Genomic DNA, 18,669 nt, shown 5'->3' with positions numbered 1-18,669 from the left:
AGTCCTGTCTCGGTCAATTATAGATGATGTGAGATGATGTGAGCGGGCGGATGTGTGTGTTTAGGGCACGGATGGCTTGGGGATAGAAGCTCCTCTTGAGTCTCTCTGTCCTTGCCCGGAAGATGCGGAACCTTCTACCAGATTGCAGAAGTTGGAACAGTTTGTTGCCAGGATGGGACGGGTCCTTCAGTATCTGCGCTGCTCTAGTCCGGCATCTCCTGGTGTAGGTGTCCTGAAGCGGGGGGAGAGCAATCCTGCAGCAGCGTTCTGCTGTACGGATCACTCTCTGGAGAGCTTTTTGGTCCTTCACACAGCTGTTCCCAAACCACGATGTCATGTTCTGTGTGAGGATGCTCTCCACAGCGCCTGTATAGAAAATCCTGAGGATCTTTGGAGAGACCCTGAATTTCCTCAGTTGTCGTAGGTGATACAGGCGCTGCCTAGCTTTTTTGGTCTGGACCTGAATGTGGGCAGCCCATGTCAGGTCTCTGCAAGATATCTCACTATTTTTGACTTTTCTGAGCCTGTCAAGTCCTTCTTTTGACCCATTTTGCCAAAGGAAAGGATGTTGCCTAATAATTATGCACACCTGATATAGGGTGTTGATGTCATTAGACCACACCCCTTCTCATTACAGAGATGCACATCACCTCATATGCTTAATTGGTAGTAGGCTTTCGAGCCTATACAGCTTGGAGTAAGACAACATGCATGAAGAGGTTGATGTGGACAAAATACTCATTTGCCTAATAATTCTGCACTCCCTGTATGTTGGGGGTTGTGGAATCTTTCAGGATGGAGGCAGCTCTCCTTTAGACTCTGTGATGGTAGATGCTCTGCAGAGAGGGCAGTGGAGTCCTGATGATCTTCTCCGCAGTTGTTATCATTCTCTGCAGGCGTTTGCGTACCATGCAGTGATGCAGCTGGTCAGTGTGCTCTCCACAATGCAGCTGTAGAACCTGTTGAATCTCAATTATTGATGCAATGCAGGATGGATTCATGCTTTGTGTGGTTTATGCTAAATTCTGAAACAGCATTCTGATTGTTGTAACAGAAATTGAGACTCATCAGACTCAGAGATCAAGACTCTTGCCCAATTTTAGTGAATCTGTGCAAATTGTATTCTCTTTTTCTTGTTCTTAGCAACTGGAGTGGCACCTAGTGTGGTCGTCTGCTGCTGTAGATGATTATGGTTCAACATGCTGAGCATTCAGAGATGCTCTTTTGTATACTTTGGTTGTAACAAGTGGTTGTTTGAGCTACTGTTGACCCCCAGTCAGTTGAAAGTATTCTGGCCATTCTCCTTTGATCTCTAGCATCAACAAAGTCTTTTCACTCAGAGCAGTGCTGCTCACTGTCTGCCACCAACAACTGTGCCATGTTTAGGCTCTTAAATCACCGTTCTTCTCTATTCTGTAGAAACATGAGTAGGTCATCTTGGCCATGTCCATGTCTGGCACTAATATGGCCAGGTTACTTTTCTTTGAAGTTCTCCAATGTCTGTCCATAAAAGCAAAAACAGAACACCCTCTGCCTGCTGTTCCACAAGTTGTCCAAAGTGTGGCAGTGACGCTCTCTCTACAAACTGCAGCTCTTCTTTGAAAGATTTCGACAGACAGACCAACCTTTACACAGAGCTCTTCTTCTAAATTGCTACCCTCTGCAAATTGTAGCTCTCCATCATAGCTTTTAAAAGCCAAGCAGTTAAGATTGTGAGTATTTAAAAGTAAATGTTAGGGAGGTGAGAAAAGGGCTGTTGAAAATGCTTCTTGATAGCTGCCTACCTGAGTCTGTGTGTGCCGCTCTTGCAGCATCTCTCTTGTCTTAGGTGTGAGCGATCGTCAGCGTGTGCTCATTATAACGAGGGATAAGATCATTCACCGTGGCGCTGACAGCTTCAAATGGTTCAGGCTCGGTTTTAACATGAACTAATGTATGATGTGCTTCAGCTAGCTGAACTTTTCTGTTATGAGCTGTAGGTGGAGGGCTCACAGATTTTTTTTTTCTTTTTTTCCTTCCTGTAATTTCCTAGCAGTGTGATCAGTCACTTCCATGCAGAGAAAGTAACTGAGTTGGATTTTTATTTTAAGTATAAATCAGAATGGACTTTTGAAGTTTGATGGATTCAGTTATTATAGTTTAGCAATGCCACATCATTATAAAATATTTCAAAATATAAAAAAGTGCGAAGGCCTTCACTGAAAGATTGACTTTGCATATGTACTTTTTAAGAGCACATTTTGTCCTTTGCAGCTATTAGCACTGCAAAGAAAATGAAGCCTATTTGGATGGAAAAACTGTCCAACTGTTTTTCAGGTCACCATTAATCGAGCGGCTGCATTTCGTCTGTTTTGAGATTATCGCTGATGATATGCCACTATGGTAAGAGGGGCTGCAGATGATGGCGATGTAGTCTGAGGGGATAGGAGATAAAGGGGAATCTATTAACCTCATGTGACCAGCCAGCCAGCCATGACAGATTGCCCTGTCGCTACTTTATCAAGCTCTTTTGGTAATGTGTGTGTGGATAATGAAATGCATGACAACTCAATGTGCTTTTCCAAGCTGATGATGATGGTTGTTATTATTATTATTATTATTATTATTATTATTATTATTATTATTATTGGGCTGAGTCTTAACAGGTTAAAGTCATGTAGTCGGGGTTTCTGTCTTTGCTTGATTGACGTCTTTGTGTTTGTGTGAGCGCAGCACAGTGCATGAGTGACCTGTGGGCTAATCCGCCCTATGCTATAGAAGCTTTTGTATTAATAACCGACTTGATAATTATATTAATTTGAATCTGCTGGGCCTCCTTTTGTGGTGCTATCTCTGACATGCAGCTTTGTAAATGCATGCGCAATCCATACACCCCCTGAAGTGCCTCTCGCTCTCATCTAGCTCCTCTGTTGTCCCCTCTACTCTCTCGCTCACACACACACTCACACACACAGTGTCTAATTCCCCTTACTTTTCTAGAAAACACATCTTTCTTCACAGAGCTTAACACTTTTTTCCATTGGCTATTCTTCCAAACACTTCACTGTATGTCTGCGGTCTCTTGTCTTCTCCCACGCACTGCCAATTTCCATTCTACTGCCTTCCTATCCTATATTTTAACCGTCCCTCCCCTAGCGCGGATTACCTTTCATGCTTGTGTTTACTTTTTTAATTATTCAATATCATCTCCTCTGTTGCTTCTGCACCTTCTGTGTAGATCAAGTCCTACAACTCAACTTTTTTGTTTTTTAAGAATTGAGGGTTTTTTACTGTCTCCCACTAAATGACTGTGGCCTAAGGGTGGGCCACAAGCTATTAAGATAGAGTTTGCAAAAGCAAGTGTGACTGATCAGAGAATTACACAGCTCTCCATTTGAATATTGGCACCCAAGCAAACCAGCGTGCTACACATGCAATTTCAAATTTGTGCTTAAAGCCAGCACGTGTAGGATTTCAGAGTTTCGGCTTAGGTGTCCCACAGTGGAAGTATCAAGAAGACAGACACGATTTAGCCAAGGTACTCAGAGTGGTCAAGCAGAATTTCTGTTTTACATAAGGATTTTTGGATTGTGTCATGACATGGGGAGGGGATATCTTGAAATGGCATTTCAGGCAGGTGCATGAGGCCTATCCAATCAGAAGAAGTTGGCTTAAAGGGGGGGGGGGATTTATTTAAGTGGATGAACTGAGGGGCTGCACACAGTATTACTGTAGGATTAACAAAGTAACTCTAAATTATGCAAGTATGCTCATTTAGAGTCCAAGATCACATATACAGAGATGGAAACAGAACTGAGGGAGCTCAAACTAACCTAATCAAATGAGAAAGTGGGGAACATAGAGGTCTAGTCTTACCAAACAGGACATGATGCATGTTGTGGTACATAGAGAAAATCATGCCTTTGAACTTCAAAACACCTAAAAACCATAAAAAGAGAGGTACATTTATAGAACTGTAAAGACAGTATGATGTTGGCACATGCATTTATGGCACACTAAAAGTCCAAAATGGAAAGCTACAGAAGAATTTCATCTGATCTGACTCTTGATTGCAGTTTCTTTTTTCCAGCTTTGGGCAAAACAGTCACTTTTTAATATTTAAAAAAAGATACAAAGTCTCTGTAGTAAATATCAGTCATTTAGCTAATGGTAAGGTTTTTTTTGTTTTGCTTTTTAATGTTTGCCAAAATATCTGAGCTGTCTTGTATCTCATTCTGTTGATGCAAAAGTAAAAAGACTAGAAACCACAAAAAAGACCACAAAAACTACACTTATACTTCCTAGGCCCCCTCTTTGTGGCGGCGTTGCAAAGCTAAAGTATACATGAGCTTACATATGCTTATTTCTGTAGTCTATTAACTTATTGTGTGCTGATTCTTGTGCTTGTTCCCTTTGCTCTCTGGCCTTCTCTTCCTCATTGTCCACTGTGTAGTCACTTCCTTATGCTCTTATCCTCACTCACCTCCTTCTCCCCATCCCTTTCTCCTGGTGCTATCACCCCACAGCAGCATTCTTGGCTTCCATTTCCAGTTTCTCTCTCCTCCCTGTCTATCATTCATTCATCCGTCCACACAGCTGCATTCCCTCCTTTTGTTAGTCACCTCCTATCTCTCTGCCGCAGAGATTCCAGTCACTTTCGCCCACTCTCTCTTCTTTTTCTCGCTGCCGTCCCAGTTTTTGAGGAGGTGGTAACAATGACGGCGGCACAGGCCAAGTTTTCGACAACATGTCCTCTCGGGATAAAAAGCTACAGCAATGGGAAGGAGAGACACAGGAGTAAAGGGCTTTAGACAGAGGAGAGAAAGGGAGGATTTGGGTCACAGAGAGGTGTGGACGCTGGGCTTTTCATTTAAAATGGTTTGGCAGGCATTTGTGTTGTCCGTGATGGATATGAGGAAGCTCATTATAATTGATGGCTACCTCACCTGTTGTCTGTGGGATGCACTAAACTTGAATTATAAATAATAATAATAATAGTTTTCTTTTACTTACACCATGGTACAAGTACAGAGGTGAAATATGGACTCTTATGCTAATATAGGATTTTATCTCATCTACTCAAAGTCCATATTTCACCTCTGTAACTTGTACCTTGTAAGTAAAAGAACATTTTCACTCCGATAAACTGTTTAAGCTCATTTGTGATAATAGAAACAATAGAGCTGTTCTGGAGCTTCCAGGGTTTGTTTGAAATTGTATCTGTAAATTTCTGCTCATATTAGATTTCATAAGGAAAAGAAACAGAACTGATTTCTTTATTTTTAACTAAATTTCTATAGGCCATTGTATTGACTTTTTGAAGCTATTACAAGCAGCCCGACTTAAAAATTGTTACCAACAACAGCAAAAGCTGCAGTTCCTCAAGTGGCCCTTTGAGGTTAACTCCCAAAGTGAGTCTCATTAACATAGATTCCCATTTGAACGGCACAACTTTATAGTAGAAACAAGTCTGGTATGAATTCCAGTTTTGGTTAGGGCCAGGGTAGGCCAGCTAGGGTTCCCTAGGAGTCATAAGGTTAACAAGGTTAACTGTTACCTTGAGTGAAAAGTTGCTGCCAACACAGGTAGCTAAATGAAATGGCTGTCTGTTAGGTGTCACCTTAGTTAATTTGAAAAAACTGGACCTCAATACCATGTTTGTGGTGTGTGGCATTTTAATGCAAATGTCTGATGAATGAATTGGCTGTTTGTGTGATTAATTGTTCTAAATGTATATAGTACCATGCAAAAAGTTGTTTGCTTCTGTTATTTTGATGTATTCCTAAAATAGTAACACTGTCTGCTCTCTGTGTCTAGGCATTTCACTCATATAGCCACTGGATGCACCCTTTACTCAAGCTTACTGGCTACCAAGCTGATCACTCAGTCCTCTTGTCCATAAATGGTTACTTCTGGCCCCCCAAAAAAATGTAGATGGCAATGCCCTAAATTTTAAATTCAAGGCCACTAATTGCTCATTTGCCTTCATTGTTGGGGAACAGCAAAGTTTTGCAACTAACTGAAACAGGCCCACTCTGTAGCATCTCCTTTTGTAACAGTATATTTCCCTGTCTGGGTATAACCACATCACAAACTGTTCAGTGAGTTTATTTAATGCACATCACTTCAAAATGTTAATTATTCACTGGAGTCTTTTGCAATCCTAATAAAAAGGCTTTCCCCTCACCATGAACCCCACATCAGTCATGCTTTGTTAAAAGCATCAGTTGCAAATGATCGAGTAATAAAAACAAGACGCTGGAAATTGGAAGTTGGTGCAAAGAATGACCGAATAAAAAAACCCTGAAAATTGGAAATGGAAAATGAAGAGCTGCTGCAAAAACAAGATGACAATGTTGGAGGGGAAAGGATTTGATAAACATTTTATAAAAGAAGATGACGGTTCCTGAAAAGGCTAAGATGTGCCGAGAACGTGTGAAGGGTTGGGAAGAAAGGGAAGGCAGGCGACTGAGGAATTGATAAGGAAAAAAGCGATGGAGGTTGTGTGTGTGTGTGTGTTTGTGCACGCAGAGGCCTTGTTAGATATTGATCCCATTTAATAATCCTTAACCACAGTCTACTCCCCTGCGGGCACTTAACCATCCTCCCCATCTCTTGCTGACTCTTACGGCCCCTCTCTTCCTCCCTTTATACTTTGTGTTCCTCTCCTTCTCGGCTGTTGCTTTGTCTCTGTGCATCTCTTTCTCACTCCTCGTGTCTCTTGGCTGTGCTGTAAAAGTACATTTAAGGTCAAGATGAAGGGAGGTTGAAGACCAACAGTAAATCCCATCTGCAAACGGTAATATTTTAATAGAAAGTCAGGGTTAAAAATGGCAGTACATGTGGATTTTGAAAGAAGTAATTATTTAGATGTTACTGCTGTTGAATGAAGGATGCTAGAAATTAAAAATCAGGATTTCTCCATTGCTCCTGCTAATCAGTCTCTCATGTAGGTTTTGCTTTGTTGAATGCAACAATTAACTTAATTTTGTTCCTGACTGAAGTGAAAGATGTTGTGCAACACATGTGCTTAAAGATCCACTGAAGTAGGGACTTGAAGTTCATGGAAAAAGGTGGATCATCAGTAATGAGCTCAAGCTGCACAAGTCCAAGTAACATAAAAGCCTGACACCTTACTAGGTCATGTGGAGAAACCTAACAATTTTCTCCTTGGGCAACACTTGGCAAGACTGGAGAGGGAAAAACTTCTTTTAACAGAATGCTCATCTGACAGAACTGAGCCAGGGTGGCTGCTGACCCAGAGCAGTCAGGTCCCCTAGGTTAACTGATTTGAGGATGAAGAAGGAATGAGCCGCTGCCTCACAATCTGCTCTTTTTCTGTACTTCTGTACTTACAAGTCGCTTCTGCTGAAGTGTCTTAGCTGAGTGAAACACACCAAATTGTTCACTTCTGGGGACATTACCATCAGAAATGAAAGCAAGTCATTGGGTCCCAAATTCCTGAAATGGCAGGAGTGTATGAAGACATGGCAGTGTCATGTGGGCAGAATTTGAAGGTTGGAAAACAAAAGTAAGTAGCTAAGATGTTAAAAACAGTACAAAAGTGAAGCGATTGTCTGGGGAATAAGGTTAGACATAGCCGTTATACTTGAAGAGTTTCATATCCACTTTAAAGGTGTTCTTGATAGTGCAGGTCTTGGAATTTGTTTTTGCCTGAAAACAAATTGAATTAAATGTGTTTCTGAAATCTAAAGGAATAAATAATCATCACCTATTGTCTTTAATTAAAAGTCTTAGCATTACATACCACCATCTCTGTTGCAAACAGAGAAGTGAATCTCTCTCCATCAATGTTACAGTGAGATTCTACAGTGATGTGCAAAAGTCTTGAACCACCCCTTGTTTCTTTATATTTTGCTTCCAGATATCCAAAGCAAAGGAGTAAACTGCACCAGTGTTGCAGCTACACATAAAACACAACTTGGCAAAGAACCAATTTAAAATAGGCGTGTTAGGCATGTTGTTACCAGCCCCTTTTTTGGAAAGAAAACACCCATGTAATTTCCTTCCGTTTCTTTACTTGAAAACTGCCAAAGATAACAATTTTAAAGGGTATCCTGAAGAGCTATTAGCCCAAAATATGTCATATCTCAGCACAGTGTGCAGTGTGTCCTTGAAACATTTGGGGAAACTGAACAGGTGGAGGACACTTAAGGCTCATCAGAAATGGTCTCAGTGGAAGAGCTGCAGTAAAGAAGTCATTCTTGCAGAAGAGAAACAAGAACAGGTTGATGTATGCCAAGTTATACAAGAACGGGACTCCATCACTGATGAATCCAAATTTGAAACTTTTGCTGCACATAATGGTTAGTTTCTACAGCCATCTAAAAAACATGGTGGAGGCTCTGCCATGTTTTGAATCCTGCATTTTCAGCCAAAATTGATGCAACTGTGAATGTGGAAAAAAAGAGTACCCTCAGACTCTAATGCACCCTGCAATGTGATCCAGAAAACATCTGATTGTCAACGGCTTCATTTTTTCTGCTTGGCAATGATCACAAACACAGTTCCAATACAATAAAAGCACAGCTGGATAGAAAAACACACAATTGAACACTATCAGCCATGGACTGGCCTCCCCAGAGCCGAGACCTCAACATCATTGAAGCAGTGTGAGATCTTGTTTACAGAGAATATGACTATGTTGGTTTTAGTCATTCAGGTCATGGTAGGCTTCCATGTCTGTTAAGATATGGTAGTCTTTACAGGCCATCACCAAACAGACGTGTTGACACCAGTTAGCACCAGGACCAGGTTATTCGTGCTCTGGACATGGAGGAAGTGTAGCTGCTTTTTGGGCCTTTTTCCCAGGGCATTTGTGTTGTGGTTCCAGGTGAGGTCAGCAGAGATGTGGGGACACAGATTTCACTCATTCTCCATTTCTAGTGAGAGAGGAGTGGATCTGTGTGTGCCGCCTGAAGTCCATTATGAGTTCATTTGCTATGAGCACATTCAGGTTATTTTCTGAGCACCAGCGGGACAAGTTCTCTACCTGTCTCAGTTCCATCAGAGACGAGCTCAACCATGGTGGTGTCATTGGCATACTTGAACGCAGCCACTTTGTGGATCCAGTGCTGAGTGACAGTGGTGGGGGGAGAGGTGGGGGCTGAGTTGGAGTGATTGAGGCTGGTTGGCTATGTTTTTGATCCAGGAGCAGGTGTCAGAGGGGACCTGAAGGTGTTTCAGTTTGGTGGTGAGGAAGTCTGGACACTGAGCTAGTCCACAAAGAGCATTCTTGAATCACTTTTTCACACTGGGCCATATAGGTTTAGTGTTATCTTTGTCTAATATTTTAATGTGTTTGATGATGTGAAACATTTAAGTGTGACAAACACAAAAAAAGAGGAAATCAGGAAGGGGGCCACCACTTTTTTACACCACTGTACTGTGCCAACTATACATACTTCCCATTTCCCTAGCAGAACTTAAATAAGTTAGTGGTGAATCAAGATTTATTTCCACAGTACTGTGTATATTTTTTCTAATGCACCTTTGAATCTTATAGTGAGTGGAATGATTGACTTACAGGACCGTCACAGCTATATTTTAGACAAGCAAATGGCCACATAATGGTGCAATGAGCATAAAAGTGATGTTAGCCATAAGCTAAAGCCATCTCAGTAACCAACTCTGATTTCATCCGAGTATGTATTGAACATTCTCGGGGATCATTAAACTAGATGATCCTCAGTGGTTACATTACTCCTGATGAGCGGTGACCTCGGCCTCTGACAGCAGCATACACAGCATTTGTGATAGCGATGCCGCACTTATGTCATAATGCACCGTAACACACACACATGTACCCGCTCCTCATGTCAACTCATAATTTATCATCCCATTTGAAAAATCTCAGATAATTAATCCATAATGTTAGATTAAAGGTGAATTTAATGGTGAATTATCAGGAGCACAACACGTGAAATGATGGATTAAAAGATGAATGTGCATGAATACACAAATGAGGGCATGAATAAAAAATGGTAAACAAATAAGCTGAAGGATGGAGCGGACTGGGAGGAGTGAGAACAATCGACCAGCAATCTCTGTGGGCTCCTTTTAGTCATCGAGCTTTGTTTCCTCCTCTTTTCTAAATGAGTTCCTTTAATCTGTCACTCGCTCCCTTGTGCTTTTGTTCTCCTCTTTATTTCAGTGGCAGAGCTCATTTCAGCAGGGTGATCTGATCAATAATTACTATACAGGCTACACACACAACAGTCACACAAAGATATACATATATAGTACTCCATAGGTAGCGAATACACAGCCTCAAAAGCAGTAGAGACTTATTTATCCATCCATTGTCTATGCTAACCAGCACCCCCACCCATTCTAGGCCCCCACTGATCATATGTAGGCAGTTTATTAAAACTAAATTTTAACTGAATTTAATTAAATATGATTTTTATACTTGTCTATGGTGATCCTTGACTATAGCTATTTCTTTCATTGTTTTCACATTGATGGGATTTTTTTGTCCAATTTGAACCAAATTCTTCACTATTTTTCTCTTTCTGTAACTTATAGTTATGTTCATAGTGTTTTTTTTACTCCTGCTGTACTTGATTGCACTTGAAAACAAATCCACCATCACAGGTGGAGTCAGGCTGGCTGATGATGTAGTGATTCAGCTTTTCAGGTGGCAAACTTCTTATAAATTTGATTCTGCTGTGATTCACACAGCAGTGTTGTGCTACTGGTCCTTAGATTGACCGTTGAGGTGTGGAAGTAAGAAGTCAGAATTGATTGCCGGAGGTTTCTTCCCATTATTTCCTCTTACTGACGCCAACACGCTTGCTCATAGAGGGTAAGCTGATAGTTGCTTTTTTTTGTGTGTTATTGTAGCGTCTTTATCTTACATCATAAAGTGCCTTGAGGTAACTGTTGTTGTGATTTGGCGCTATATAAATAAAACTAAATAATATAAAAGAAACACAATGGAAAACTATCCAGTGTGTACCTGCTGTCTGTGCTTCTCAGGGCTGCTTTTTCATAATTAGATGCTATCTTTGTGTCTCTTTTGCATCATGGTATCTTTTTGGAGGAATGCATGCATGCTAGATGAATTCTCCCAGTCAGTTTCTCTCAGCAGCTAGAGAACTTTGTGTGCAAACACCAGTGCTCAACCATAAATTCTATTTAAACAGTTCTAGATGCAGCAAACGGATGTAGGGCGTCAGGTTTTGTGATCCCTGGATCTCATCTCTAGTTTTTGCAGGTGATGTGGCTCTGTTGGTTTACCCTGTAGCTTGCACTGGGGGGGGTTGGTCAGGGACCCTAAGCATGAACTTTATTAAGAACAAGTTATCATACTCCATCTTTCCTGTCCAGTCATCTGTTAATGATAGTGATGTAGGTAGTCACAAGGTAGAATATGTCAACAAGCCCAACTCCACCCTTCAAAACGTAGCTGGTGTCTAGTTTTCCACTTTTGTCCTGCTGAGACAGTCTGTCCCAGGACTATCCTGCTGCCAAGGTCGTAGTGCTTAACAACTGCACCAAATTGCTGTCTTCCCCATGCATAAAAGTATGAATGCAAAATGCATTTGCTGCCATTCTATTATGAACCAACTCTCTCTCTCTCTCTCTCTCTCTCACTCACACACACACACACACACACACACACACACACACACACACACACACACACACACACACACACACACACACACACACACAAACAAACACCCCATTTGTCATCACTGTCATTTCACTGTGGCTTTGTTTTTGGGAGTCAGTTTGGAAATGTCAACCTTTTTTGAGATTTATTTTGTTGCTGCCACACGTCAGAGAAATTAATAATCAGTCTATAAGTTCTGACCCAAATCATCAGTCACCTGTGTTACACACACACACACACACACACACACACACACACACACACACACACACACACACACACACACATTATTTCCTCATCATGCATGCATCTTTTTCTGTGAAAATTACACGTGCACATTTGAGTATCAGCCCAATGAACTTTTTTCCCGTTTTTCCTGTGTTATGAAAATGTCATGGAGTCTGATTAAAGCAATAGTTCATCAACTTTTCACTGCTGTGCTCACCCCCACGCCACATACAACCACAACCACACACAAACACAACCACACACACACACACACACACACACACACACGCGCACGCCATAAACAAAGTAGTTGGCATTTCCTAATTTCGAGGGTGATGTTAACTTCGCTGCAGAACCTTTTGTTTAGTTGATTTGTGGTAATGCAAAAAAACCTGCGCGTGTGCGTGCACTGACTGCGTCTCAGGCTCCATGTGAAATAATAGTGTTCTCAGGTCTGTGGATGGAGTGAACAATACTTAATAGGCCCATGATAATAAGTATTAAAATCAGCGGACCTGAAAGAAAACGTGATGGGACACTTAATTAGGAGAGAAAGATGGAGAAAAACAGATAGCGGACAGTGGTACATGTAGATATAAAATGAAGATGGCTGAGCAAGAGAAGCAAGAAAAACCTCTTGAATGGGTTTAAAAACACCATGATGAAAGGTAGAGGGTAATAGATGGACTGTGTGTGTGTGTGTGTGTGTGTGTGTGTGTGTGTGTATTAAGTTACAAAGAGAGACTGAGATGGATCAGGAAAAAGAGAGAAATACTTTGCACTCTAATTCTCATCTCTCTCGCTGTGTTGTATTGAAAATAGGTGGGGGGCTGGCCGTAATCATGCGCTCCCTGCTGATTTTTTTTTTGTACTCTCTGATCTCTCTTTCTCCATGTCTATCTTGCACGCACACACAAACACACGGTGTAGTGGGCCCGCTATTTCAGGATCTCATCATTAGGCACCCTGGCATTGTAATCATCACCTCCTCTTCAATCTTTTTCTTTTTCATTGAACATCAGCGCATTTTGGACAAACAAGTTTGAAATGATAAATAACCCTTTGAATTACTTGATTTAGAGCTCCTCTTATAAACAGAATACGATTAAAATGAAAGTCTCTGGGTTGATGGAAGATCATTCTTTTTTCGTACTAGGTTGTAGCAGGTTACCATTTTGTCTTCACACCAAAAGTCAGTGCAGGTCTGTTACAGGGCATCGAAATCATTTTAGATAAATAGTGAATTGGAGTGAAAGTTCTGATTCATACTTGGATTTTTCTTCAGCATCGATGAGTATCAGAAAACATGAAAAAAAAACGACCACGGGTCAGTTCACCTGATTGCCCGTTATGAATACCATAACACATAAATTAGCAAACAGATAGTATTGGCTAATAATCTCTGTTGGGGTGGGTTCTGTTACTTGGTTATCATTGTATGCCAAAATGGAATTGTGTTAGGATTTTGCTGACATTTGTGTTACTATTTCAGAACTTGTAACTGACAAAAATCGTTGTAAAGGTGTTAAGATTATGTTAAAGTTTAAATTTTGATATAAAAATTCTAATTTTGTCACAGCTGTTTAGTGAGGCAGCTGGGTTTGTTTTTTTCAAATATTTGCAATTGAGCTATAAAAACAATGGGACAAGTATTTAAAGCTACATTTTGTAATTACTCTTTGTAGAACTCCACAAAAGCTTTCACCACCAGAGGGAAGCATTTTACTGGTTGGTGTGTTGAATTGTTTGTCTGATGTGTACTGCTGCCTTTGGTATTTCCTTTTAACCCTTTTAGTTAACCTTTATAGGACCTATAACTGAAGTGTGTTCTAAATGAAGTTGTGCCTACAAATGTTATAATGTCTTTCATTTCAGTGTTTTGCAGAGACGTGCCAATTACCAAGTGTATTTATCCAAAAATAGCAGCTCTGTTGTGTTGTCAGACTTTATTGTGGTGCAGATGTTCTGTCATTTGTTTAGGCGACAAACATAATGAGGAGTATCTGATGCATAATTATGCAGCTGTGGTATGTTTATGTAGTGTCAGAGATGTACCAAAAGCTGTCTGGAACGTGTTCATTAAAGAGTTCACAACTACAGAAAAGCAACAGCAAGTGGATATTTCACACACACAGTTTTTCTAGGACCAAGTTGTACTAAGATATACTCTGTTAATCTGAAAGGTTCGGAAAATTTCTGACAACGGTTTTGAAATTCCATGATGTTCCTGTCGACTTCTTTCCTAGTTTGTTAAATGGGAGGGGAAAATCATTCTAATTAATCAGCAACTCTAAAACATAGAAAGCACTAAGAAAGGAGTCAAAACTGAGCACAATCTTTTTTTCCCCCCCAAAAACTGTGCTTGAAAATGTTCAAGAAATCCTCAAGTTATCAACTTAACAGTGTTCAGTGCCATAAACCTCTCCCGAAAATTCCAGTGCTTTGTTAAAGTACTTGTCCTATATAGTTTAATATTCACTCTGGTTCCTCCTATCTGTCAATTTTATTCTCCAAACCGTTGCAGCCTTCTCCTTCAGAGGGATTACAGTTTCCTGAGAGACATCAATGTTTGGCACCCCTTCGTCCTCATCGGAGTTTATTCCTCCACGCTGTCTGCTGCCATGAGCAACCTCATCGGGGCCTCACGCGTCCTCTACGCCATGGCAAAGGATGACCTGTTTGGTAGGTGGCTCTATGTTTTTTTGTTTTTTTTTTTCCAAGGGACGCAAAATCTCGACTGAAACCATCGTTACTGACATTTCAGTGTTTAAAATATGCCAGGAACACAGATGTGATTTGTTATATGAAAATGCCACTGACAACAGAGAAAACATTGGTGTCTGTTTCATAGCAGTGCTGGCTGCCAGACAATCAACTGTATACCTACAGCTGCAGAGAAATAAACACTCTTTAAAAATCTTAAGATGATATCATTTAATCCTGACTGTAAAATTTGTATTGCTTATAATAATAGCAGCAAGGCGATAAGATGGATTATAGTTGATGCAGGTGAAATAATCATCAATATCATCAGCTTTAATAACTAGAGCCATAATTACCCTTTCAGATGGAGTATTTTTAAAGCCTTATATAATCTGTTATTTTCATAGTATTTGTTAAAAATATTTAAAAAAAAGTATTTTATATATCCTGATTTCTTTTTTTGCATATTTGCCACCAGTTTCAGATCATCAAAAAAAAGTCATATTAGATAACTTGAGTAAATTAAAAAATGTAGTTTTTAATGATGACTTCATGTATTAAGTGGATAAAAACTATAGAAACCCAATTGGCCCTTTGAAGAAAAAAACAATCATCAGTCATGAATGAAGTGTGATTAACCATAGTGTTGGGTCTAAACTCAGACCCCGCTGTATCCAGGACTTATTCCCATGAAAGAAAAACAACAAGGCAACGGTGTTCGATCGATTTCTTGCGCAAGGGAGGCCTCGTCTGTGTCCAGCACGACAAAGAACCCCCCAAATGGTGGCCTCCTCTCGCTGCCTTTTATTGACAAACTTCAAACAATAGTTTACAAAACACCTCCCCCTGCAACCCCGTTTGGTTACATAGACAAGGACTGTATGTAAATGTATACACTGGGTGTGTGTGTGTTATGTGAGTGTGTGTGTGTGTGTGTGTGTGTGTGTGTGTGTGTGTGTGTGTGTGTGTGTGTGTGTGTGTGTGTGTGTGTGTGTGTGTGTGTGTTAGACCTCCTGCTGACCAAAGGGTCGTAAACCCAGGAAGCTTACATCAAAAGAAACAGATCTTTCAGATAGGATGTATCTACAATAAAACCTCCCCCAGCACAGAGTGGTACTCCAGCGAGTACCAAAAATGAACACAAGGGCTCGTCTCATATTGGGCAAAAACATCTTGTTGATCCTCAGTGCTATGATGACATGGAACTATTTGGAAGGTTTGAGTCCTGTTACATCTGACATAAAACTAACACAACATTTCATAGAAAGAACATCCCACTAGCACTCACACCTTAGTTGGTAGTGTGATGGTCAAGTTCAAGTTCAAGTTCAAGGTTCTTTATTTGTCACATGCATAGTTATAGAAGTATAACACACAGTGAAATGTAGCCTGACACGCTCCTCGACATGTGCAAAAAAATTGGGGGGGGGGGGGGTGTAGAGGAAGAACATTATATATATATATGTAGTATATACATTGGGTGAATGTGCAGTAGTAGCAGCAAGCAGGTGAATTCTGTACATTAATATGAATAGACATCTGACTATTTTACAGGATAGACAATATAAACATATTTAAAATTAAAGGAATTGAAATGTACATTGTGCCTTGGTTTAGTGTCTGGAAGAGAGTCCTGACTCAGTCAATTATAGATGATGTGAGAGGGCGGGTGTGTGTGTTTAGGGCACGGATGGCTTGGGGATAGAAGCTCCTCTTGAGTCTCTCTGTCCTTGCCCGGATGATGCAGAACCTTCTACCAGATTGCAGAAGTTGGAACAGTTTGTTGCCAGGATGGGACGGGTCCTTCAGTATCTGCGCTGCTCTAGTCCGGCATCTCCTGGTGTAGGTGTCCTGAAGCGCGGGGAGAGCAATCCTGCAGCAGCGTTCTGCTGTACGGATCACTCTCTGGAGAGCTTTTTGGTCCTTCACACAGCTGTTCCCAAACCACGATGTCATGTTCTGTGTGAGGATGCTCTCCACAGCGCCTGTATAGAAAATCCTGAGGATCTTTGGAGAGACCCTGAATTTCCTCAGTTGTCGTAGGTGATACAGGCGCTGCCTAGCCTTTTTGGTCTGGACCTGAATGTGGGCAGCCCATGTCAGGTCTGAGGAGATGTGGACACCAAGATACTTGAAGGACTGCACCCTCTCCACTGGAGCTCCATTGATGATAATGGGCTTGTAGTCTCTGTGCTGACCCCTTCTGAAGTCCACCACCAGCTCCTTGGTCTTGCTGACGTTCAGCTGGAGGTGGTTGTCCTGGCACCACGATGCCAGATTCTTCACTTCATCCATGTAGGCCGTCTCATCATTGTTGGAGATAGCACCCAACACCACTGTGTCGTCAGCAAACTTCACAATGGTGTTGGAGCCATGGGTGGCCACACAGTATGAAGTGTAGAGGGAGTAGAGCAGTGGCGAGAGGACACATCCCTGAGGTGCTCCTGTGTTGATGGTGATGCTGTTGGAGAAGCACCTGCCCACCCTCACCACCTGAGTTCTGCCAGTGAGGAAGTCCAACACCCATGCACACAGACGGCTGTTAAGTCCCAGATCCCTCAGCTTTGTGAACAGTCTGCAGGGCACTATTGTGTTAAACGCTGAACTGTAATCAACAAACAGCATTCGCACATAGTTACCCTGTTTCTTGTCCACATGGCTGAGAGTGGTGTGTAGGACGTGGGCGATGGCATCCTCTGTGGATCTGTTGGATCTGTAGGCAAACTGCAGCGGATCTGTGGTGTCTGGGATGGAGGAGGAGATGATGTTCTTCAGCAGCCTCTCAAACACCTTCATTACTACCGAGGTCAGTGCAACTGGCCGGTAATCGTTCAGGGATTAGGGTTTGCTGTTCTTGGGCACAGGGATGATGGTGGATCTTTTGAAGCATGTGGGGACCACAGACTTCGCCAAGGACTCGTTGAAGATGTAAGTGAACACACCTGCTAGCTGGTCAGCACAGCAGCGCAGCAGACGGCCGGTGATGCCGTCTGGCCCCGCCGCTTTCCTTGTGTTCACTCTCCTCAGTGCCGCTCGGACGTGATGCTCCGCGATGCTGGTCACCGGTCTCTCGCTGATGACATCACTGTCCTCGGTAGTCAGGCGGTAGATAGCATTAGCCGCCTGGCTAACCTCGAAACGGGCGTAGAACTGATTCAGCTCGTTGGTGAATGCAGAGTCAGCGTTGATCAGCGCAGTGTCCCTGGCTTTGTAGTCCGTAATGGTGCGTAGTCCGTGCCACATACTCCGTGTGTCGCCCTGGTGGAAGTGGGACTCCACACGTTCCCGGTACCAGCGTTTGGCATCTCTCACCGTGCGCCGCACGCCGTATGAGGCCGCTTTGTAGGCGCTCATATCGCCAGTGGCGAGACCCGCGTTGTAGGAGGCGGTCCTGGCGTTTACTGCAGTGAGGATCGATCTGTCCATCCACGGTTTCAACCACCGGTCTTGGACTGTTTTGCTGCTTTAGGACCTTACTTATGAAACTGTGAGTTCTGCTCTCTGCCAGAAAATCAGGAAGGGGACAAATACTTTTGGCAGCACTGTAGTTAGTGTTAGAACATAAGGTTCAGGAGACTTTTTTTTTTTTATTCCTTCTTGATATATTTTTTTTCCAATTTAAATGAGTTTACTCATATTTTCCTCTAATATGTATTCCTATTCTGTGGAATATTCTTAACACGTTCACATTCACCTGCCCCAAGTGGAGAAGTTTAAGTATCATGGGTTCTTGTTCATGAGTGACGGGAGAAGGGAGATCGACAGATGGATTGGTGCTGTGGCCTCATTGATGCGGATACTGTACCGACCGGTCTGTTGTGTAGAAGTGAAGCTGAAGCTGAAGCTCCACATCGAAAGGAGCCAGTTGAGGTGGTTTGGGCATCTGACAAGGATGCCTCCTAGGTGAGGAGACAGTGCTATGTGAGATGCCTCCTCACCTCCGGTGTTCCAGGCATGTCCCAGCGGAAGGAGGCACCGGGGCAGACCCAGGACACGCTGGAGAGATTGTATCTCTTGGCTGGTCTGGGAACGCCCCTGGGTATTCCTGAAAGCATTAAATTTACTCCTACAGCAGGGGGGTATCAGTGTGGTCCTCTACATGAGGCTCATCTGGTAGA

The 18,669-nt window shown here is 42.1% G+C and overlaps 1 protein-coding gene across 1 annotated transcript in view; it reads left to right on the top strand.

Annotated features, from left to right (window-relative positions):
- Nucleotides 1-18,669, top strand: part of LOC146693355 (solute carrier family 12 member 9) — an 84,125-nt gene that overhangs the window by 18,904 nt on the left and 46,552 nt on the right. Inside the window, exon 7 of the mRNA XM_085479171.1 lies at nucleotides 14,373-14,530. Within this exon, the coding sequence (XP_085335297.1) occupies nucleotides 14,373-14,530 (158 nt within the window). The remainder of the gene's footprint in view (nucleotides 1-14,372; nucleotides 14,531-18,669) is intronic.

Source organism: Copadichromis virginalis, linkage group LG14 (genome assembly GCF_057382275.1).
Source record: "Copadichromis virginalis isolate Kocher_CV1m ecotype Utaka linkage group LG14, C_Virginalis_male_GT1.1, whole genome shotgun sequence".
NCBI classification, from domain to species: domain Eukaryota; kingdom Metazoa; phylum Chordata; class Actinopteri; order Cichliformes; family Cichlidae; genus Copadichromis; species Copadichromis virginalis.
Note: the sequence above shows the minus strand (reverse complement) of the source record. Positions and strands in the feature narration are given on the sequence as shown.